Raw genomic sequence first — 23,531 nt, forward strand, 5'->3', positions numbered from 1 at the left:
ACTAGAGATCAAATCGCCAACATTCGCTGCATCATGGAGAAAGCAAGAGAATTCCAGAAAAATGTCTATTTCTGCTTCATTGACTATGCTAAAGCCTTTGATTGTGTGGATCACAACAAACTGTGGCAAATTCTTAAAGTGATGGGAGTACCAGACCACCTTACCTGTCTCCTGAGAAACCTGTATGAGGGTCAAGAAGCAACAGTAAGAACCAGACATGGAACAACTGATTGGTTCAAAATTGGGGAAGGAGTACGACAAGGCTGCATATTGTCACCCTGCTTATTTAACTTATATGCAGAGTACATCATGAGAAATGCCGGGTTGGATGAATCACAGGTCGGAATTAAGATTGCTGGGAGAATTATCAACAACCTCCGATATGCAGATGATACCACCCTAATGGCAGAAAGCGAAGAGGATCTCAAGAGCCTCTTGTTGAGGGTGAAAGAGGAGAGTGCAAAAGCTGGTTTGAAACTCAACATTAAAAAAATGAAGATCATGGCATCTGGCCCCATCACTTCCTGGCATATAGAAGGGGAAGAAATGGAAGCAGTGACAGATTTTACTTTCTTGGGCTCCAAGATCACCGCAGATGGTGACTGTAGCCATGAAATTAAAAGACGCTTGCTCCTTGGGAAAGCTATGGCCAACCTAGACAGCATAGTAAGAAGCAGAGACATCACCTTGCCGACAAAGGTCCGTCTAATCAAAGCTATGGTTTTCCCAGTAGTAATGTATGGCTGTGAGAGCTGGACTATAAGGAAGGCTGAGCGCCGAAGAATTGATGCTTTTGAACTGTGGTGCTGGAGAAGACTTTTACGAGTCCCCTGGACTGCAAGGAGGTCAAATCAGTCCATACTAAAGGAAATCAACCCTGAGTGCTCATTGGAAGGACAGATACTGAAGCTGAAGCTCCAATATTTTGGCCACCTAATGCGAAGAGAAAACTCTCTGGAAAAGACCCTGATGCTGAGAAAGACTGAAGGCAAAAGGAGAAGGGGACGGCAGAGGATGAGATGGCTAGACAGCATCACGGATGCAATGAATATGAACTTGAGCACACTCCGGGAGAGAGCGCAGGACAGGAAGGCCTGGCGTGCTATGGTCCATGGGGTCATGAAGAGTCGGATACGACTGAACGACTGAACAACAACAACACATTTTCTGACCCCAAATCTGCTGCCTGAGGTGGCCGGCTCGCTCTGCCTAATGGTAGATCTGGCCCTGAGCCTATTAACCAACTAGCAAGACTCCTGAAATCTGCAAGTGCTCTAAGCATGTTATTACGGATAACTGGAAAAGTGTATTGCATCCCAGAGTCCTGCCACTTGACTTAGGGAGCAATCCTATGGCCACTAGACGGAGGCTAGATGGCCATAGGATATCTTGTTATCCAGGAACCAGCCTCGGAGCCCGTGCTCCGAGGTTGGTTCCTGGAGAACCGACCTCCCCCCACTTCCTTGCTGCCCCAGAGGCAGTGTGGAACAGCCCTGTCCTCTGCGCTCTGAAGCGGAGCATGGAGCAACCGAAAAGGGGCATTCTGGGGGGCGTTCCAGGGTGGGGAGGGTGGAAATGCCTGTACGACACATCCAATGTGTCGTACAGCAGCCTCCTCCCCTGCTCCATCCTCCTGCGGCTCGACAGCTGCAGTCAGATGTCTAGCCAAAAATGCAGGGCAGGAGAAGTGCAAAGGGAATGATCCTCTCTGTGCTTCTCCTGCTCTGCATTGGATAGGTGGTCGCCTCTGAGTTCAGAGGCGGCCGTCTATCTGGATAGGATTGCGCCCTTAAAGTTCCTGAACTATCTTTGTTAGTAGATCTTTAGAATGTTCTACAGTTACTGGGAAGTCTCTCCTTCATGGGTCAAGTTTGGTAAACCTGATTGGTTCAGGTTAAAACAGAAACAAAAGCACAATTTCACCAAAGTATTTGGAGTTGATAACTTTCTCTGATAACTTATTTAGTTTCAACATTATTTTACTAGAAGTCATCAAAGTAAGTTTACCTACAACCCAAGAATGATACAATTAATTTTCAGGAAAAATGAATTTGCTTTTATGAGATGCCTGTGAAATTAAATTGAGTTGTTCTTGAAAGGTATGTATGTGTATACATACATACGTATGAAATCTGCCATTTTCCCTCTCCCATTGGCTTCATAGTACATTTGGTTCTTTTAAGACAGAGTGGGCAACTTGTGATCTTCTGGATGTTTTGGCTTACAATTCCCTAGCCCTAGCAAGCATAGCCAATGGTGACTGACGATGGGAGTTGTAGGCCAAAACATCTGGAGGGCCACAAGTTGCTCACTCCTGTTTAAAGATTTCTGGTTGGGAAAGCACATACTCATCCTCCATTTTTTCTCTCTCCTGATGGCAATCTTGATAACAAACAATAGCAGTTCCAGTAAATTTAAGGTGGATTTCCAGTGTGTGTGAGGGGGTTCAGTTGGGAAATTTTAAAAGTTTGATTCACTGTGTTACTATAAATCATATACCCTCCTTGGGAATAAAAATGAGAGATCAAAAATCTCTGTATTAACATACTTTTTCAGTTTAAAAATATCTATGTTTTACACATAGTACTTTTCTTGTGATATGGTTTTGCGTTAGTCCAGTTTCTGTTTTTCCTTGCATTTTCTGTATGTCAGCAAAACAGGGAAACCTTTTTGACCTAATCATGGATAGAGGGGCCTTGAATAATTGGTCAACAATCACCACCTAAAAAGAAAATCGGCATACAAAAGGATAGAATAGACTGGAATGTCTGAAAGCTTCCGACTCTCACAGTTGAGTGCAATATAGACTCTGCAATGAGGCAAACTGCGAGACGAGCCTGCAACAAACAGCCTGATTAATTTTCTGCTAGTCTGAAATTACCATCTGTGTATCTAGTGTTGTTTCCAAAATAGATCTTTCAAATTCCTCATCCTTGATCTGCCAAGAAAATAATTTATTGGCCTTTTCACCTCGTTCATATAAAAGTGCACTTGAGTGTGGCAAATGCTTACAGATCTGATTCTCAGACAATTTGTTACATTCCACCCAGAACCCATTTATAAATTATCAAATATTAGAGAATATTTTACACTAGGGCAAATAAGTTAAGTGTTTCACTCTTAGCAAAATGTCATCGGCTCCTGGACAGTCTGCTTTCCATCCCTTTTTTCTCTTCATTATTGCCCAGCAGCAAATTTCCTTGGGTTACTAATACAAAGAATCCTGGTGGCTGGTTCTGAACTCATAATGGGGCAACTGCAAATAAGTAGGCAGCTGGTTGTCTGTAGCTTTCAGGAAGGTGGTACCACATTGGCACATCTGGGGAGTGGCAACAAGCAGCCAACTTCCCATGTGGATGATGTCACCTTGCAGGTAGTTTATGAGTGGCCTCCACGCAACAAAGTCATAGTGTTCATGTACCATTAATTATAATACTCATCATGTTGTTGTTGCAACCCCAAAATGTGTTGTCTCTTTTTCCATGTTTTGTCGCTGCTTTCAGTTCACAAAACAGAGCTCTCTTATGCCTATGACCAAAATAAGAGTACTGCTGAATTAGGCCAGAAGTATGTCTAGTTTAGCATCCTTTTTCTATAGTAGTGCCCAGCGAGGTGCCTCTGAGAAGTCCACAACCAGAGCATGTGGTTATGGATTAAAGGGGTATAGAATATGGTCCAAGTGCGCTCCTCCTCAGTTCCAATTATGACTCTAACTTGTTTTAGTTATACCACTACCATAAGATACTCTGCCTCGTTTTAGCTATACCGCTACCATATTCCATACCATAGAACAGCTCCAACAGTGGAGTCTTCTGCCTGTGCATCTGCCATGGTGGCAGTGTCTCTAGCACTCCATCAATGTAGCAGGACTTTCACCAAATCTTATGTCCCACTCAGCTAGTGGATCTTGAGTCTAGGATTGCTCTGTGAACTTCCATTCCTATGCAGGCTTGCTTAGAAGTAAGACCCACTGAGTTCAGTAAGACTTATTTCCAAATAAATGAGCACAAGATTGCAGGCATAGGTTTGGGGAAACAGCTATGTTTTTGGTTTGTTCTCAATGCTGATTGGACTGGGGTGTGTGTGATTTATTTATTTATTTGTTCAATTTATATACCACCAAACTGGCAAATGCTGTAGAGGTGCTTTACAATCACAAGTTCCGTCATGGTTGATGATGGAACTTCTTATGGAACTGCTGCTACGTGCTTACATGTAAACATATGTGCCTGAATTAATGCTTTTACAGTGTAATCTTAATCATGTCTACTCAAAAGTAAGCCCCATTGGGTTCAAGAGGGCTTACTCTTAGGTAAGTGGGTATGCGATTGCAACCTTAAAAACTATTTTTGTATTAAGCATTTCAGAGTTATACACTCAGAGAAAAAGCAATCAACCTTCAAAGAGATGGAACAACAATAACAAAGTACACTTTGCTAGAAAATAAGTATAAAAACAGAGTGATACATAAAAGCATAGTCACTAGACGACATTCTTTAACATTATGAAGAGATCACATCTTCCAGAATGTGGTCTGAGACTGAGCAAAAACCTGCGTGTCCGGGTTTCTTTTAGCATACAATATGAATGGGAGCCGCTGCTCAATAAAGTGATCATTCTATGCCACAACATAAACTACATGAAATTGCTGTTTGTCTTTGTAAATAGACAGGTTATTGTATGGATACTGTAAGTCTCCAGTGTCCTTTTCTGCAAAGGAAACTGATCCTATAAAGGTTATGTTGAGCTTTTCACTGCTCAAGAGGAAAGACAGAGCAAAGAACAATATTTTAGCAAGTAGAGGTTAAATTGCCTCCTTTTTTCTGAAGCCAGCACATATTGCCTAAACCTGACTCAGATAGAGCTAAACCTTCCTCACCATTGTAGACAGATGATGACACTTTTTATTTGGCTTATGTGATCCAGGTCATATATGATGACACTTTCGATTTGGGTTATATGATCTAGGTCAAAGCTGAATCAAGATGGAAAGAGTAAACATGAAACCACAGTGGAAAAATGTCTAGTTATTTTGGATTCTTCAAGCATGCCAACAAATGCTCCGCTTATTTCCAAGACAACAACAACCCCCGTAAAAGATGGCATATTTTATTGTTCTGTAGGCATTGCTGTTGTTGTCTTTTTAATTGTCTAATCTTAAATAAATGAATTATGCTACTCTTTATTAATGCAGCAAAATCTTGTACATAATTTCCCTCTCAGTAAGAATTCCACAAGAGACAAATCACATTATAATTGCACTGCATAATAAACAAGTAAAGCCAATTATGAATCTATGCTGCTGTCAAACTCTTGACCTATGTCCCTTTTGTGCATTGCTATTTCCTTGAGGGCCCAGAGTGCTAGACGTGGCAGCAGACTGACAGCCGAATTCTATGCCGAATTAGGCGCCCGTAACACCATTAAAATAAATGAGCTTAGAAGTGCCTAACTCAGTATAGGATCAGGGTGTGAGTCAAATGCTTTACTTTCATTCTGTAATACTGCGAGGCACTGTTTGCAACTAGGTTACCAGCCAAGAAAGGTTTAATATTTATTATACTATTAGAAGTGTTTTCAAGATTTGGAAAGGCTAAACAACTAATCAACAAATAGTCCTTTTTACCACACTAAAATGGAATAGAAACCAGTGTCTACCGCTCTCTATTTCTTCAAGCACAATTTATATGAACAATGCTGTTCTGACGATTGATTAAATAGCCATGATTCCTGCGTGCATTGAGAGCTTGTGCTTATTACGGTTGAGTTTTTTTACCATATTTCAGCCTTCCCCAACCTGGTATCCTCCAGATGTGCTGGACTACAACTCGCTGGGCATTTTATTTATTTATTTATTTATTTATTTATTTATTTATTTATTTATTTCATTTCTATACCGCCCAATAGCCAAAGCTCTCTGGGCGGTTCACAAAAATTAAAACCAAACAACACACAATAAAACAATTTAAAATATATAGAACATTAAAACCACAATATAACAACACAACCACAATAAAACCTAGCAGCAGTACAGGAATTTAAAATACAGATTTAAAACAGCAAAGATAAAAATTTAGAAAGCTAAAAAGCCTGGGAAAATAAAAAGGTCTTCACCTGGCGCCGAAAGGAGTACAATGTAGGCGCCAGGCGAACCTCACTAGGGAGCTCATTCCAGAGCCGGGGTGCCACAACAGAAAAAGCCCTCCTCCTAGTAGCCACCCGCCTCACTTCCTTTGGCAGGGGCTCACGGAGAAGGGCCGCTGATGATGATCTTAAGGTCCGGGCAGGCACATATGGGAGGAGGCGATCCTTCAGGTAACCTGGCCCCAAGCCGTTAAGGGCTTTGAATGTTAACACCAGCACTTTGAATCGGGCCCGGAAATGGACCGGCAGCCAGTGCAGCTGGAAAAGTACTGGCGTAATATGAGCTCGCAGGCCAGTCCCTGTTAACAATCTTGCTGCCCAATTTTGGACCAGCTGAAGTTTCCGAACCGTTTTCAAAGGCAGCCCCACGTATAACGCATCGCAGTAATCCAGATGAGAAGTTATCAGAGCATGGATAACTGTAGCTAGGCTATCTCTGTCCAGATAAGGGCGTAGTTGGTATACCAGCCTAAGCTGATAAAAAGTGCTCCGTGCCACTGAGTTCACCTGTGCCTCAAGTGACAGTTCTGGATCCAAGAGCACCCCCAAACTACGAACGTGATCCTTTAGGGGGAGTGCAACCCCCTCCAGAACAGGTTGAATATCACCTAGCCGGGCAGACGAACCACCCACTAACAGTACCTCCATCTTGTCTGGATTGAGTTTCAGTTTATTAGCCCTCATCCAGTCCATTACCGTGCCCAGGCACTGGTTCAGAACAGCCACTGCCTCACCTGGGTTTGATGAAAAAGAGAGGTAGAGCTGGGTGTCATCCGCATATTGATGGCACCTCAGCCCACACCTCCGGATAACCTCCCCCAGCGGTTTCATGTAGATGTTAAACAGCATGGGGGATAAAATAGAGCCCTGTGGAACCCCATGGCACAATTGCCATGGCACAGAGCAATAATCCCCCAGCACCACCTTCTGGAATTGGCCATCCAAGTAGGAGCAGAACCACTGTAGTGCAGTGCCTCCAACTCCCAACCCAGACATCCTATCCAGAAGGATACCATGGTCGATGGTATCGAAAGCCGCTGAGAGGTCCAGGAGAATCAACAGGGTCGCACTCCCCCTGTCCCTCTCCCGGGACAGATGACAGAAGTCATCCCACAGGGCGACCAAGGCAGTTTCTGTTCCAAAACCAGGCCTGAAGCCCGATTGAAATGGATCTAGATAATCCGTTTCATTCAAGAGTGCCTGGAGCTGTCCTACAACCACCCGCTCAAGCACCTTGCCCAGGAAGGGGATGTTGGCCACTGGCCTATAATTATTAACATCCTCTGGGTCCAGGTTAGGCTTTTTCAGGAGTGGTCTAATTACTGCCTCTTTTAAAGCAGCAGGCACCACTCCCTCTCTCAAGGAGGAATTTACAACCTCCTGGACCCAGCCGGACAACCCCTCCTTGTTTGATTTAATAAGCCATGAAGGGCAAGGGTCAAGCACACAAGTGGTCGATCGGACTTGGCCAAGCACCTTGTCCGCATCCTCAGGCCTCAGTAACTGAAACTCATCCAATAAAACTGGACCAGATGGTGCTCTGAACGCCTCTACCAATGGAACTGCATTAATGGTGGTGTCCAATTCATGACGAATCTGAGCGACTTTATCCTCAAAGTGCCGCGCAAACTAGTCACAGTGTGCTACCGAGGGTTCCACCGTCTCTCTCCCTGGCCCAGAATGTAACAGGCCACGAACCACTTGGAAAAGCTCCGCTGGACGACACTGAGAAGATGCAATGCTGGTGGAAAAGAACTGCCTCTTTGCCACCCTCACCGCCACAGAGTAGGCTCGATAGTGGGCTCTTACCTGTGTTCGGTCAGACTCAGCACAAGTTTTCCTCCACCTGCGTTCTAGCCGTCTCCCCTCTTGCTTCATTGCTGTCAGCTCAGGTGTATACCAAGGAGCTGGCCGGGCTCTGCTCAGAGGGAGAGGGCGCTTGGGCGCGATTGTGTCAACCGCCCGAGTCATCTCTGCATTCCACAGAGCGACCTGGGCTTCGACAGGAGCACCAGCCATACCAGCAGGAAAATCCCCCAGAGCCCTCTGGAATCCATTGGAATCCATTAATCTCCGGGGGCGGACCATTTTAATAGGTCCCCCACCCTTGCAGAGGGGAAAGGCCGCCAGAAGTCTAAACCTCAGCAGGAAGTGATCTGACCATGACAAAGGGACAGATGTTAATTCCTCCACTTTCAGATCACCATCCACCTGCCCAGTTGAGAAAACCAGATCAAGCGTGTGTCCTTTTATATGCGTTGGGCCGATGACATGTTGGGACAGCCCCATGGTTGTCATGGCGGCCATGAAATCCTGAGCCGCCCCGGATACAGCGGCATCGGCATGGAAGTTGAGATCCCCCAGGACCATCATCCTAGTGGTCCTCAACACCAAGTCCAAGACCACCTCCGTCAGCTCAGGCAGGGAGTCTGATGGGCAGCGGGGTGGGCGGTACACCAACAGAATCCCTAATCTGTCCCGGGTACCCAACACAAGGTACAAACACTCAAGATCTGCACTCGAATGAGCAGGAAGCCTGGAGAGGGAGATTGAATTCCTATAGACCACGGCAACCCCACCTCCCCGACCCGCAAGTCGGTGTTGGTGCTGCACCGAGTACCCAGGAGGGCACAGCTGGGAGAGAGTGACCCCTCCCAGTTCCCCCACCCAGGTCTCAGTAATACATGCCAGGTCAGCTCCCTCATCCACAATCAAATCATGGATGAGGGAGGTCTTATTTTGGGCTGACCTGGCATTCAGCAGCAGCACCACCAAAACTGAGGGCAGACTGGTAAGGCTGCCAGGAACCATCAGGTTGGGGAAAGAACCCGAAGAGGGGACAGCTGTAAGGTGTCTAGCCCCTCTTCTCCTCAGCTGGCCTGTTAATCCCCCAACGCCCTACCTCCCCCTGCGCGTGACCACAGTTATGGTGGCACCTCCCCCACCCCCTGAGTTGCCCAATAGTCCTCCCAGGCACATATTAAAATATTAAGATATAAAATACACAACAGTTTAAAAGAATATAAAAGAGATAAAAGAGAACAGCAGCTAAGAAGGAGCAGATAGTCCACGTTTGCCCCTTCCCCTTGTCTTTAAAGCTGCTGCCCTCTGCTGCTGCTGCTATTTGCTGCTGGTATTGTGGCTGCTGGTGTCTCTGGAGAGGCAGGTGGGTAGATCTTCAGGTTCTATGCGACTCCAAGTGCGACGCTAAGTGCGCACTTAGCGTCGCACTTGGCGCGATGCCGAGGCGCTGCCTCTGGCAGCCCCGCCTTAAGTACCTGTGGGCGGGGGCAGAAGCAGGCTCAGGCTCACCCGGTGCAGCTGCTGGCTGGTCCTCCTTCCCGAGCAGCCTCTGGCAGCCCCGCCTTAAGTACCTGTGGGCGGGGGCGGGGGCAGAAGCAGGCTCAGGATCACCTGGTGCAGCTGCTGGCTGGTCCTCCTTCCCGAGCAGCCTCTGGCAGCCCCACCTTAAGTACCTGTGGGCGGGGGCAGAAGCAGATGTGAGTTGTCATCTGGAGGGCATCATATGGGGAACCATATGGGGGAAGGGCACCACCCGAATATGCATTATTAGTTCAATGGGCTTTTATTTCACAGAAATATGGTACTGTCTTTACCATCAGATGGATAGTTATATTTGGTATAAGCATCTTGTGCAACATTTGGCACTTCATAAAAAATAATCTCTGCTTGCAATCCTATACACACTTATCTTGGAGTAAGTCCCATTGAATTCAATAGGACTTACTTCTGAGCAGACATGTATCAGACTGCACTGTCAGCTGGCTGCTACTGGAGTGAAAGAGAGAGTTTCCCGTGTGTGGATTTCTACATCAAGACTTTAGTCCTGCCCACTATTACTTGTCACTTCAGTGAAACCTACTATTCGAATGGACAGACAGATGCAAAGTAGACAGGCTCTTGCACCATTCAAAATGGTTGTTCTAGAAGAAGATATTTTGGCAGAAGAAGCTGGTTGTGTAGGAATGAGAAAAGCTGCACTTTTTGAAATTTCCTTGGCTATACATCAGTGCTTTGAGTGCAATTTTTAGTTAGAAAGGTGGGCTACTAATCAAATAAACCGAATAAATAAACCTCTTTCAGCCCAAGAGCCAAATTCAATTTCGGAGACGCTCTTGGGGGCTTTATTCCAGTGGTGGGTGGAGCTGAAGGCACAGGGTATGGGGCCGACAATATAAAAAGATACCAGCATAGTTTGGCTTAAGGGTGTTTCTACATTAAGAAAACCCACCGCAAAACCCCATATCCTTTCTGGAGCTTCCTGCTTTTGGTTTCTTCGCGGGATTAGGAAGGGCTTCTTTACATGACAGCCACTTCGCAGCCATCCGTGGTTTTCTCCCAGAAAATGCAGATTTCTGAGGAGGCGTTTTGCTGTGATTTTTTTGGTTTGCTGAGGGTTTCCCCACGGTTGCGAGCCATCTATCTCTTCCCCGAACTGACTTCACATTTTGCGATGGGCGTGTTATAGGTGTGCATAGTGCTTGTGTCACTCTGTGATGCCCCCTTAGGCCCCCCATCCCTTTGCAGCTGCGCAGTTACAGAGTCACAGAGGGGCATTTTCATTTATTTAATCACACTTTTGCAGCTTCGTATCTTCACAACAGTTGCTTTCGGACTCAGTGCCCAGGGGCCGGGGGGGTCTTGGGGGAGGACCAACTTCTCTCCGGCCTCCATTTTGGAGCGATGGGTAGGCACGTACTGCTCACGCAAACCATCGCAAGAGTTTCAGGCTGGGTAACTGACAAACAGATGGCATGCAAGTGAAGGAGCACAGAGCACCCACTTTTTACCTAATGAGGGACAGAAAGACACAACAGAACACCTAAAATACAAAATAGCTATTGCAGTGTCGCACCCCCACACTCATGGGCTGCACAGCTGTGCATTAAAGTATAATGGCAAAAAAAGGGGCACGGTGGAGTCTGTTAGTGAAGTGTTCAGTAAATCACGGGTGTATACCTCCAGCAGCTAATTCAAAGCTGCAATGCTGCGCAGTTGCGATGGGCTGGGGGGTGGGGTGAAAGTGGTGCCATGTAAATGGGGCCCCAGGGAGCAAAGAAAGGGATTAGACAAAAATCCAAATGAAAGAGAACAATGCCCTAAGTATAAGGAGAATAATGCATAGATGCAGATGCCATTCAGTAGACTTCGCAAATACAGAACTGGGAGTGTAAAAGCACTATGAAATAAAATGTTATGATGAACAAAGTTCTGGTTTTTCCTGACTGGGAATTAAAAAATTTGAATCTAGGGTCATTGGAACTTGCATGGCTAGTGTGAAAATTGATTATGTTTCAGAAACAAGAATCAGATTACTGGCTATTGATCAGGCTTGGAAATGGCTGAGGTTTGTGGCATTTTGTCACTGAAAAGAAAATATTATATAGCCGATTAATTGCAAGTGTGTGTGTGTTTATATAAGCAAGGTCAGTTATATCACACACCCATACACTAATTTAAATTAACTCAGTGAGGCTTGCTTACAAATAAACATGAATGGGATCAGACTACCACTTTATACATGAAATTATTACAACCTATTTTAATTTTGCAGTTCACAACCTGAACCACAAGAGGGAACCAAACAAATATGCAGTACTACAAAACACATAGGTATAAAGAAATACATAACATATTCCAACGTGATATTATCATCATCATCATCATTACAATTTATAACCTGTGCCTTCAGCACAGCACACAAGTTCTTGCAAGTTGGTTCACAATAAAATAACAAAAACAATCAAAATAACCACGTAAGACCAGTAAAACAGCAGTGTAAAACAAATAAAACATAATAAATAAGACAACATAAATAAAAATGTTCACAGTGGCTTAAAACGTGCATGAAGTTAGAATGGGCTTTAGCTTGGGGTACTGCATTATTGCTGGATACTTAGGTGACATCAGTATGTTGTGGTGCCTTTCTCAAGTTTTGGCTGGCACTCCAGAATCCCTTCTTGGAAGCAAATGACCTTGTCACAGATATTCATGCCCAGGTAATATCCTGCCTGGATTACTGTAATGTGTTGTATTATGCTGCCTTGGGAATGGATCTGAAAATTTCAGCTGGTTCTCAATGTGGCAGCCAGACTGTTAACAGGGATGGGGAACCTATGAGCTATTATGCCAGTACTGAAATTGCTGCCTTGGCTACTGGTTTGTTTCCAGGCTTAATTCAAGGTACTGATTCTGGCCTTTAAAGTCTGAATTGGCCTGCGCCCAGGGTATCTGAAGATTGCTTTTCCCTGTCTTCACATGATCCTATAAAGCAGGTTTGCAGGAACTGCTTCAGGCTCGTTGGGTCTACTTTGGTTTTTACAAGAACACTGAGGTCTACCAAGTGGAGCCAGGTGCAAAACAGTGGCTCAAGAGGCTAAGAATTAAGAAACAGGGTGCCTCTGTGCACATGCTCAGCCCAGGAATTTGTGATCAATACCAGGGCCGTCTTTTCACACAGGTCCTTTCACACACAAAATCCACTCCTAGTTTTCCCTTGAGCATTCTTTTTCGGCAATGTAATTTAGGAGAAAAAAGCTTTTTAGTTGTTGCTATTGTTAGACTATTAGGAGTCCAGAAACTCTTGCTGATCTACTGCAAATTACCCAGAAATCTACCAGTAGATCCTGATTTACCTTCTGCCAACCCCTACTGTAAAGAAATTAGGGTCTTAATGTGAGTCCCTTCTCCAGGTGTTCCTGCCTTCTGAGGTTAGCTACCAGAGGGTGGCTGTTGGAGAGAGGACCTTCTCAGTGGAGGCACCCAAATTGTAGAACTCTATTCCTAAGCAGGTGCACATAGCACATTTCTTACTATCTCTGAAGCACCAGATAAAGTCCATCCTGTTTTCTTAGGCTTTAACAGCATACAAAGCTACCTTTTTATTATATGTTCCCCCTGGTTTGTGATCTGTTTTTACTGGGTTCTGGCTTGTTAAATATATTGGTCTTATGCTGCCTGTTGCTGCTTTTATTGACTGGGATCACACAACCCAGCAATCCACAGTTCACAACCCAAGAACAAACGATTGGTTCTCTTTGTGGATTGTTCATGGTTAACAAACCATGGTTTGTTATTGCAGCTGGGTTTACATAACTCGGCAACCCATATTTCAACAATAATCCATGGTTCAATAAGCTTGGTTCAACAAGCTTGAGTGTGGGTTGTTGTGTAGTGTGAACCCGTTGTGAACCCAGTTGTGTGAACAACCGTGTTGTTGTTATGTTTTATTCTGTCATTTTATTCTTAGCTGCCTTGAAACATATGTTGAATGGTGGGATAGAAATCTTAAAATAAAATACAAAGATTACAAAGCCTGGGAGAATAAAGAGGTCTTAGCTGGCACAAAAATGACATCAATGTAATTGCCAGGCAAGCTTCTCTGAGTATAACATTCCAAAGACAGGGTACCTCACAATCAAGAAGGCTCTCTCCACTGTAACCACCTTGCCTCAGAAGGTAGGGACACACAGAGGAGAGCCTCATATACAGTCTCAGTGATGAGGCAGACTAGTATAGGAAAACATGGTCCAACAATGGATGTGGTTATTTGGTTAATTCTAATTAGGAATGGCAATACTAATCCTGTTTTATTAGCTGTATGCTTTTACAGGGAAATCCCACAGTTGAGTTACACCAGCTGAAAAGCTATGCTGGTGGAATGCAAGGTATGCTGCTGACATGACAAGTATGCCGATAGAACTGCCCAGATACGTTGGTGGAACACTCCACCAGTGTAGCTGAAATGCCAGCAAAGGCATATTGGCAGAATGGCAAAAATAGGATGACATTGTGAGACAAGGGTGGCACAAGGGAGGAGAGCACTTAAGCTCTATCCTATGTTCCTCCAGGCCATGGCCATGCCCTGGTGCAGCTTCACACCAACCTCTGACCTGGTGCAAATAACTTCCCTCCCATTTATTTCAATGGAGGGGGGAATTAAAAATAGCCACTTTTGCATCAACAACTGTTCTGCTGACATTGCCATGACAAAATATAGGATATGGTATAACCTTTTTCACACCAACCCAGATACCGCCATCCATATATAAAGAATACACAAGGAGACCACAACTTGGATGATAGGGCACACACTAGAGCTCACAAGGGGAAAGTCTGGTGAGGGAAAGTTTGTAGAAAGAGCACTTTGCACAAAGTAGCCTGTCTCTCCAGACCACGCCTGTGACTTTGAGAACGTTGCTAGCTCGTCTCTTCCTAGAACCTAAAAGGTACTTTGCCATCTGACTCCAGACACAAACACCCATTCCACTCTAAACTGGGGATGCCAGGAAAGAACACTTCACACAGGTAAGCAAGGGAAGGGGGCAAACATGCTCCAAAGCATGTCACCCTTTGGTCTCCCCAACACTCTCTTTGCCATATGTTACTACTGTTTCTTGTCTGAATTCATTGTTCTAACTTCTAATACTCTTTTTCCTCCCACCCCCACAGTCCAGCAGATAGCAATGTCTCCCATGCACAGGGGAGGCCCTCACCCCCCATTCTCCGGTAAGCTATTTGTATTGGCAAAGGCTAGGCACTCTGCTCTAACCCTTACTGTTGCTGGTCAAACACGAGCCCTTTGCTTTTCAGGATTACAGCTAGGATTCATGGAGCAGAACAAGCTGTCATCACACACAGAGCGTTAAACAGCCATCCCCAAGGGGGAAGGGGCAGATATGATATACTTAAGGTCATTGTAATCTCCCCCTCTCCCCCACTGGTGGAGGCTGCGGCATGGGGCACAGGTTTAAAAAAAAGAAAACACCTGGGGTCCTAGAGTGCAAGAGTGATTGTGGGGTGGGGGTGGCTCTGGAGCCCCCTACCTCTCACTACTTTTTTCTCATTTTTTCCCACCAATATTTTCTTTTTTTCAATTAAAAAAATGTTTTTACCTGTGTCTTTGAGTATGCAGAAATTATTGTGGATGGGGGTGTGGGGGCTCCTTCACCTCACTACTTTTTTATCCCATTTTTAATATTTTAACTGGTGTCCTGAAGGGGGGGATTGTGGTTGGGAGGGGGGCTACCCCTTGATACTCCCCCCCTTTTCCCCCACTTCTTTAAACATAGTCCCAGTCTGCCTTTCTGTAAAATGTGTTCTGCTGGAGCAGATAAATGTGGGTTCAAAGGAGTGGGTTTGTGTTGTGGTGCTCAGATCCCAGGGACCCATGTGAGTGGTGTGTCTTCTCCTTCCTTCCCTTTATGTGTGTTGTGTTTCAAAACGATGTTTGTGAGTAGATAAGGGGATTGAATTCCCTGCCTACATGGATTGGCTGTACCAGGGTTGTTGCTGTTGTGCCATTGGGGTTGTTAAGAGTATGGCTGCATGTGTTGTGTATGTGTTGTCCACTGTATGTGTTGTGATGCAGGTTGTGTGATGGGGATGTTTCCCATTGGGTTGAACTAATTGGCTGCCTCGGTATGTGGGTGTCTTCACCAGCACAGTCCCTGATTAGTGGGCTTGGCAGTGTTTCCAGGGATACTGGGGGAGTGTCTGTAATTTTCCCATATTTTTTGGAAATGTGACCTGTCTGGTTTTTTAACTCCTGTCCTGGGCTCAGCAAGCTTGGCATGTAGAGGCCATTCTACTGGCTTACTGGTAGTGTATCTCCACGATTGCTTGCCCGACCTCTAGGATAGTTTGGATGCTTTAAGGCTGCTAGCATAAGCACACTTCCTAGGGAGTATGACTGCAGTGTTTAATACATTAATTGGCTAGATTACTTATTATTATTTAACTGACTAAATGCTTTCAATTAATCAGGCAGCATATTTCTTTTTAAAATATTATTGTTAATACATGTACCTATAAAAACCACAGATGGCAAGCAACATCTGAAGAGAGTTATTTCTCCTTTTATCTCACACAGGAAGGAATGCCTCTTTTAAAAAAACTCCTGCTACAATGTGTGTACATGGTCTAAAAACAAAGTATGCTTCCTGCTTCAGAACTATTTTTACCCATATGAACATTTAATAGGTACATTAACAAATGTACTGAATGAAACTCATAATACAATTACGGTGCAATCCTATGCATGTTTAGACAGAAAAATAGTCCTACAACTCCCAGCATTCCCCAGCCAGCCATGATGGTTGGGGCATGCTGGGTGTTGTAGGACTTTTTTTCTTTCTAAACATACATAGGATTGTGCCTTTAGGACAGAAAACAATGAAAACTTTTGGCGCACCTTAAAGATCAACAAATTTATTCTGCCTTAAGCTTTTGTGGACAATAGTTCACTTCATCAGATGCATGGAGTGTTACGGAGAATTCCTGAGAATTTTATACAGTACATACGGGGGTGGGGGGATGAATTGTAAACAATGAGGTCAGAAGGAAATTTAATGCAGAATTTACCTCCAGGAAGGAGTAAACTCCACTGAGCTCAGTGGGACTTCCTTCTGAATAACCATGCTTATGAATGTGCTGGATGTGAGGTAAAAGGTAACTATCTACATTAACCTTTCTTAAGCATGGACCATGGATGATGGTTATTGTAGAGTTCAAAGTCTATCAAATTTAACGGCTAGAAGAATGGATGACTACATTGAAAATGTATCTTCACTTTCTTCTTCCTCCTCCTCCTCCCTCCCTGTGACACTGTGGGTGTCCATGGACTCCCAGCTGGTGGGAAGTAGACCACCTAGAATAGAGGTGGGCAACTTGTGGATCCAAGTACATTCCTCACCATTGGCTATGCTGGCTAGAGCTGAGAGTTGTAGGCCAAAACATCTGGAGGGCCACAAATTGCACACCCCGACCTAAAATCATTGTTACTTTTATTTATGTATTATTACATTTATATCCAGCCTTTTTTCCTCTTGCAAGGAACCCAACATGGCTTACATGGTCCTCCTCCTCTCCATTTTATTCTCAGAACAACCCTGAGAGTTGGGTTAGGCAGAGAGTTAGCGGCTGGCCCAAAGTCACCCAGTGCACGACATGGCAGAGTGGGGGCTAGAACCCGGATCTTCCGAGTCACAGGCCAACACTGTAACCACTATACCACACTGACTAGTAGTTTGCCCTCACTACATTACATTTGCTTCTTCTGACTTTTTGCCTCCCAGGAGAAAAAAATCCTGTCTAGGAGGAAAAGATGGAATAGCTGCACAATGCCTTTTGTAGTGCTAGCTGCTCTGGAAGCACCTTAGAGAACTCAAGAGGCATCCATTGAGAATCAAACTTCCTCCCACGTGCATAACCATATCCAGGGTTTTTTTTTTTGGTCATGCCAACGTCTGACATAGTTTCGTGAGAGCGGGACGGATATTTGTATATTTTATTATTACATTTATATCCTGCCTTTTTTCCTCTTGCAAGGAACCCAACATGGCTTACACGGTCCTCCTCCTCTCCATTTTATTCTCAGAACAACCCTGAGAGTTGGGTTAGGCAGAGAGTTAGCGGCTGGCCCAAAGTCACCCAGTGCACGACATGGCAGAGTGGGGGCTAGAACCCGGATCACCCGAGTCACAGGCCAACACTGTAACCACTATACCACACTGACTAGTAGTTTGCCCTCACTACATTGTCTCCAAACAGAGAGTTTTACATTTGCTTCTTCTGACTTTTTGCCTCCCAGGGAAAAAAAATCCTGTCTAGGAGGAAAAGATGGAATAGCTGCACAATGCCTTTCGTAGCGCTAGCTGCTCTGGAAGCACCTTAGAGAACTCAAGAGGCATCCATTGAGAATCAAACTTCCTCCCACGTGCATAACCATATCCAGGGTTCTATTTCTTGGTCATGCCAACGTCTGACATAGTTTCGTGAGAGCGGGACGGATATCTGTATATTTTATGTATTACTACATTTATATCCTGCCTTTTTTCCTCTTGCAAGGAACCCAAGGAGGCTTACATAGCCCTCCTCCTCTCCACAACAACCCTGTGAGGTAGGTGAGCCCGAGTCAGCGACTGGCCCAAAGTCACCCAGAGCCCGGATCTCCCGCGTCCCAGACCGTCACCGTAACCATTACACCACACTGGCTCTCCTATCTATGGGGTAACGAGACCAGAATAGAAGAGCTTGGCTTGTACACGCCGTGCCGTCAAGTACGTGCGCGCGAGCCGCCGCTCGGTCAGCGGGTGACGCGGCACCGCTCAACGGCCTCTCTACGCCCTCGTGACCGCGATGCCGTGAGAAGATCTCCTCGCGACGGTGGGCCGAGCCCGCAGGGCAGGGCGGGAGGAGAGCCCTGCGTTTCCTTAGCAACGGCGGCGCTGGGAGGCAGGCCGTAGGAAGTCCGTTGGGCCGCTCTTCCCCGCCCCTCTCGGCGATCACGTGACCAGCCTTCTGGTGCTGTTTGCCGTCCGCTTCCGGGAAGAGCCGGATTGTGAGGGAACAGCGGGAGGGCGGGTGAGTACGGTGCGGGCAGGCGACGGCGACTGTAGAGGTAGCAACGGTTCGGTGACATGTCGGCCAACAACGTCGGTTACAACGAGCAGGCCGGGGATGCTCAGCCCGAGGTGGGCCAAGAAGCAGCGCCCACCGCCCCTTCCTCTGCTCTGGCGGCCTTCGGGCTCTTCAGTAGCGACACCAACAAGTAAGTAAAGAGCGGCCGAAGAGGGAGTGAGGCGGGCGTGGGCAGCACTTTGGGCGGCCAGAGGCCGGGCTTCCCTTTTCAGGAACCTTTCCCCGTCCTCCGAAGAGACCAGAAGCTGAATCACCGGTGGTTCTCTCTTCTTTCTGTTCTCTCTCCCCGCCCCTCCGCCGAACTTTAGGTCACGAATACGCTGTTTGTGGTCTGTGCCTTAAACTTACCTAAGTAGTTGTTTCTAACTGACCGACACGGCTACCTGAGATTTTTGTCTGCCTTGAATGTATGAGTAAGGAAAAAGTTGATTCTGGATTGTTCTTACTATGGTGGGAGAAATTTTTGAACGAGGTTTGGTTGATCGTCATTATGGCGACCACCTACTGAGTGGGGCTGTCACGGTGCTTCTTGATCTGCCCAACCTCTTGAAAAAAAGTTTGGTTATAGGATATAAATACAAGGAAAGGGGCATGCTAAAATGGAATGGCTACAAAGTGCCCATTGAGAGCAATGTAAGAACTATCTCCAAAATCTCTCTTTTCTGATTACCCACTTTTAGCTGTAATCCTAAACACATTTACTAGGGAGTAAGTCCTATGTGGTCAGTAGGATTTTCTTCTGGGTAAGCAGGAGTATGATTGTGTTATTGAGGGATCGGAAAGATTTGGGATCAGGAAAACACTGTGGCAGAAGTTATCCTGGAATGGTGATGGGATCACAGCATTATTTCTTGACCCACACTGTACTTTGGATTGGCCAGCGTGGAGAGCCTGGACAAACCTTTGGTTCATTGGGTGTGTGTGTGTGTTAATTTCTTATGACTGCTCCTGCCTGCCTATGGAATCTTTTCCATTGTTATACCAGCCTGTCAATATTTCTAGCATTATAATAAAAAAGATTATAGTTGGGACATACATTGCAGCAATGTGCACTTTTTCTCTTCTCTTTCCCTGATGTTTTTATTTTCTGACATTTGACTAAAATGGGGGCTCCATTCCCACAAGGATGGGGTCTTGTGCCTTCTTGATAGTTCCCAAATATCCATTGTTTTTAGAAGAGTTCCTTTATTCTGTTTTATCTCCTCTGTAAAGTATACTGGAGATCCTTTTTTTGGGGGGGGGAAGACTTCAGTTTCATAAAACCTGATAGAGCAATACTCTGGTGCTTGTTATGTTAACGTTTCAGCTTTGACAGTGCATTTCCTATGTCCATTCCTTTCAGTAGCTTCCAAAGGATATTAACAATTAAGTAAATTTCAGATATTGCTTATAAAAAACAAGTGTCATGCATAGAATACTTAAATCTGCTGGTTATTGCTTTATAAATCTTTTGTCCAATGTGAGTGAGTAGTCTGTCCTTTTGAATCATGCAAAAATTAATTTAGAATGGTTTTTAATGATCAAAAGACGTTTCTTACAAGACAGTGCAGTTCATTTGTAACAAAACCAATAGCCAAAATCAGAAGGTATTATGTGTTTTCAACTCAAATTTCAAAAGAATTTCAGTTCATAAACATTTCCCTTCTGATGCATAATAACTATATAGTGGGATAATCTTGATAGCGTTCTTGCCTGAGAATAACTGGCCACGTTATTTAGCCAGTTTATAGTTTTGTTTACCCATACAGACATGCACATGTGTTTGGGAATGGATCCTACATAGATGATTTCCTGATTTTGCAGAAGTGGAAATTAAGGGCAGTATCCAATTGCGTGCTTGCATCCCCACCAGTTCTGTTGCGCCCTGCTGATTCCCTTCTGCAAGTGGCATCCATCACTTGCAGAACAAGCTTTAGGGCAACCAGAAATGAGAGAAAACCCTAGTTTCTGGAATGGGGCAGGTCAGTGGAGCTCGCATAAGGAAGCTCTGCCGACCTGTCCCGATCCAGAAATGAACGTTTCCTCTCATTTGGGTGCTTCCTCTAGGAAGTGTTAAATCTCTGTTGCAGAAGTGGTGGGTCCCGCTTGTGCAATGGAATCAGTGGGACCTACTGCTGAACAAAGGGGCTTTCTTGCAAGTAAATATGCATGGTATTATAGTCTTAATCTCTAACCTGTTATCTCTTTGATTTGTCTCCTGCAGTATGCTGTTCTTTGCCATAAATTCTTTTACTTTTGTTATATAGATGGTACTCCTTGCTTTCAGTCTTCCTTGACATGTCACTTTGAAATAAAGAAAAGTGGAATATAATTATAAATAAATAAATATGCTCAACTCTTGTGAAACCTCAATGTCCTAATCCTGTCTAGGGCACAAAATGCTGATGAATAGTTTAGAAGTATTAATAACATAACTTCTGATTTACACTTTATTTTCTACCAACATTGAAAAATACTACTTTTGAATGACTGGATATTTAATTTTATGTGAATTTCACTCCCCAAACAAAATTTGGTAGCTAGTACTCAACCCATTCAGAAGTGGCGCTGACAAAGATCTTAAGATATAAGCGTTAGGGCCAAACTACACTTTATCTTAAAAGTGTAGTATGATGTTGTGTGGTTCTTTAAAAAAAACACAACAACTTTAAATAGCAGCTCTGGGGAGGTGCCAATCAGGATTGGGACTGTAGTGAGCAGGGAGGGTTTTTAAACCTTTTTCTTCCACACAGTGGTCTTGATGAAAATCTGTCTTTTCCAAGCTACTATTGTGTCAAGAGAAAAGCCACTGTTAGTGCCAATGGCAGCTTCTCCCCTGAAGAGTAATGCGGGCAGGGCAAATTTCTTGGGAGGAAATTGTTTAAAAAGCCTTCTCCTTAACTCTTCCCCACCCCACCCCTGGCAGCTGCTGTTTACATTATTAAAAAATATAGTGCAATACCAAACTATATGTTTAATTTTACATTTCGTTTGCCCCTTAAAGTTTTGTAGCAAGAATATTTAAAGTGGCCCTATGGTTTCTGTGATATTGATATGGGAGGAGTTATTAATACATTTGATGGCTCATTGAAGAAAGTGGAATTGGAAGATAGTGCACGTTAGAATATGTCAAAAACACTGTTTTTGGTTGGCAGATCTCACAGGTACAATATGGTGCCTTCCAGATGTTTTGGACTTTAGCTCCCATCAGCCCTAGCTAGCATGGCAAATTGACAGGAATGCTGGGAATTGTAGTACAAAACATGTGGAGGGTACCAGGCTCGGGAAGGCTGGTCAAAGGACTTGTAGAGCTTTGTGCAGGAGGCAATTCCATTTAGTGTTAAAATTCATTTGTTATGTAATCTATATTGGCAGCCTTGTTTTAATATGTCTTTTAATTACTAAATAAGATTTCATTACATTCCGTAAATTAGGAAGTGTTGTTAATGAATTGTGTGTTTTTGTAATCCAGATGTTTCCTCTGTTTATATCTAATAAAATGTATCAGTACAATTTGACATTTTCAAAGAGTTGCTGCTGTAAGTGAAGCATTTGCTTCTGAAATTGTTGAGTTTATAGATAAAGTTGAGAATATTAGCTTTTATTTTTTAAAAATGTTGTGCATAATCATTATGAGCACGCAGGCAAATGTTAGATTATCAAGGGAAATGCTTATAGTAACTCATAGTTTTGGGTTGCTGATGGTTCATCTTGGATTTAAGAGAACATTGGTAATTTACCTCCAAAATACATTAATTTGTTATAAGTGGGATGTAGATGCTTCATGCAAGCTGATCCAGAGGATTATTGCCAACAGATTTTGTATTGCTAAAACCTCAAGGAGAAAGATAAATGTTCATGCTTCCAAGAAAAGAAATTGATTGACTATGCAGTATGAGATTGCATAGTCTATACTCTACCTTGTACTCCTTTATTTACTGCAGGCCATCACGTTCTGAAGAGATCCCAGCAACAGTCTGTAAATCCTCTGCTTATGTTAAGTGTTGAACTTGGTTAGTTGCAATCTGACACCTAGTAGTTACTCATTAATTAATTTGTCTATAATGGAATTTACATATCTCACAGATAAGTGGCATCACAAGACCGCATCCTATTTTTTGTTTGTTTGTTTAGGCCACTATCTGAAGTGACTATAATACTTGTACTAATCACTACACTTTCTGTGTTTGACTGAGAATTAGTTATATTTCCATGCATTGGATAGTTTTTCTACACATTCCAGCATGGGCAGTTTCCATACCCAGCTGTTCATCTCATTAAAATGCTGCCTGCATGTGGAATGCTCCCCCTCTTCTGTGGGATTTCTCATGAGATTGACCAGAGCCTGAGCATCTTTTGAGAGTACTGTAATCCTTTTTTAATCAGGCTAGTTTCTGGTGGCCTGTTGATGCTAGAGGTGGTAGTGATAGTTACGTGTTTGTTTTTTGTTTCTGCTCTTTCATTTATATGCTATTTTACTAGAAAATCATTGTGAGTAAAACTAAAGTCAAGTTTAACCAGAGCAGAATAAATGTTTTAAATGATAGAGTTTACGTATTTTTCATTTATATATGATTATATATATATATATATATATATAATCATTATACGTGATGGATGTTGTAAGGCTGTAATGTTTCCAACCATATACTGCTGTGTTGATTTTCCAAAAAAAACAAAATCATATTTAGTTCTTTCTTCTCTCTCTCTTCTACTCCAGCCAGTTCTATGACCTATGGCCCCAGAGGTTATCAGTCAAATGAATTATGTGATTTAAGCAGGCCTTGAAAGCATGTTGTCGCTATAAGTAGCATAAGACTTTCGTTAGAAATGTGGATGAAGTATGAGATATTGAGGGAAATGGATTTGAATGAAGGCATAGCTTTTATACATTAGAAGTTTTCCCCTACATCACTGAAGGCTAGAAGCATGCAGTGTCAAAAAAACAGAATGAAGGCTGCTTCATG

At 44.0% G+C, this 23,531-nt stretch overlaps 1 protein-coding gene across 5 annotated transcripts in view; it reads left to right on the forward strand.

Annotated features, from left to right (window-relative positions):
- Positions 1 to 18,500: 18,500 nt before the first annotated feature.
- The window catches only part of AP3B1 (adaptor related protein complex 3 subunit beta 1), a 210,811-nt gene continuing 205,780 nt past the window's right edge, over positions 18,501 to 23,531 (forward strand). For all 5 annotated transcript variants that reach the window (XR_014787618.1, XM_084833384.1, XM_084833385.1 and 2 more), the window contains exon 1: positions 18,501 to 18,715. Coding sequence is in view for 4 of the 5 variants with exons in the window: in XM_084833384.1 (XP_084689510.1) it covers positions 18,585 to 18,715 (131 nt within the window). In the remaining variant the exon portion in view is untranslated. The remainder of the gene's footprint in view (positions 18,716 to 23,531) is intronic.

The sequence above is a fragment of the Heloderma suspectum genome, chromosome 2 (genome assembly GCF_057233095.1).
Source record: "Heloderma suspectum isolate Gila_16-S chromosome 2, 16-S_ref, whole genome shotgun sequence".
Classification (NCBI taxonomy): Eukaryota; Metazoa; Chordata; class Lepidosauria; order Squamata; family Helodermatidae; genus Heloderma; species Heloderma suspectum.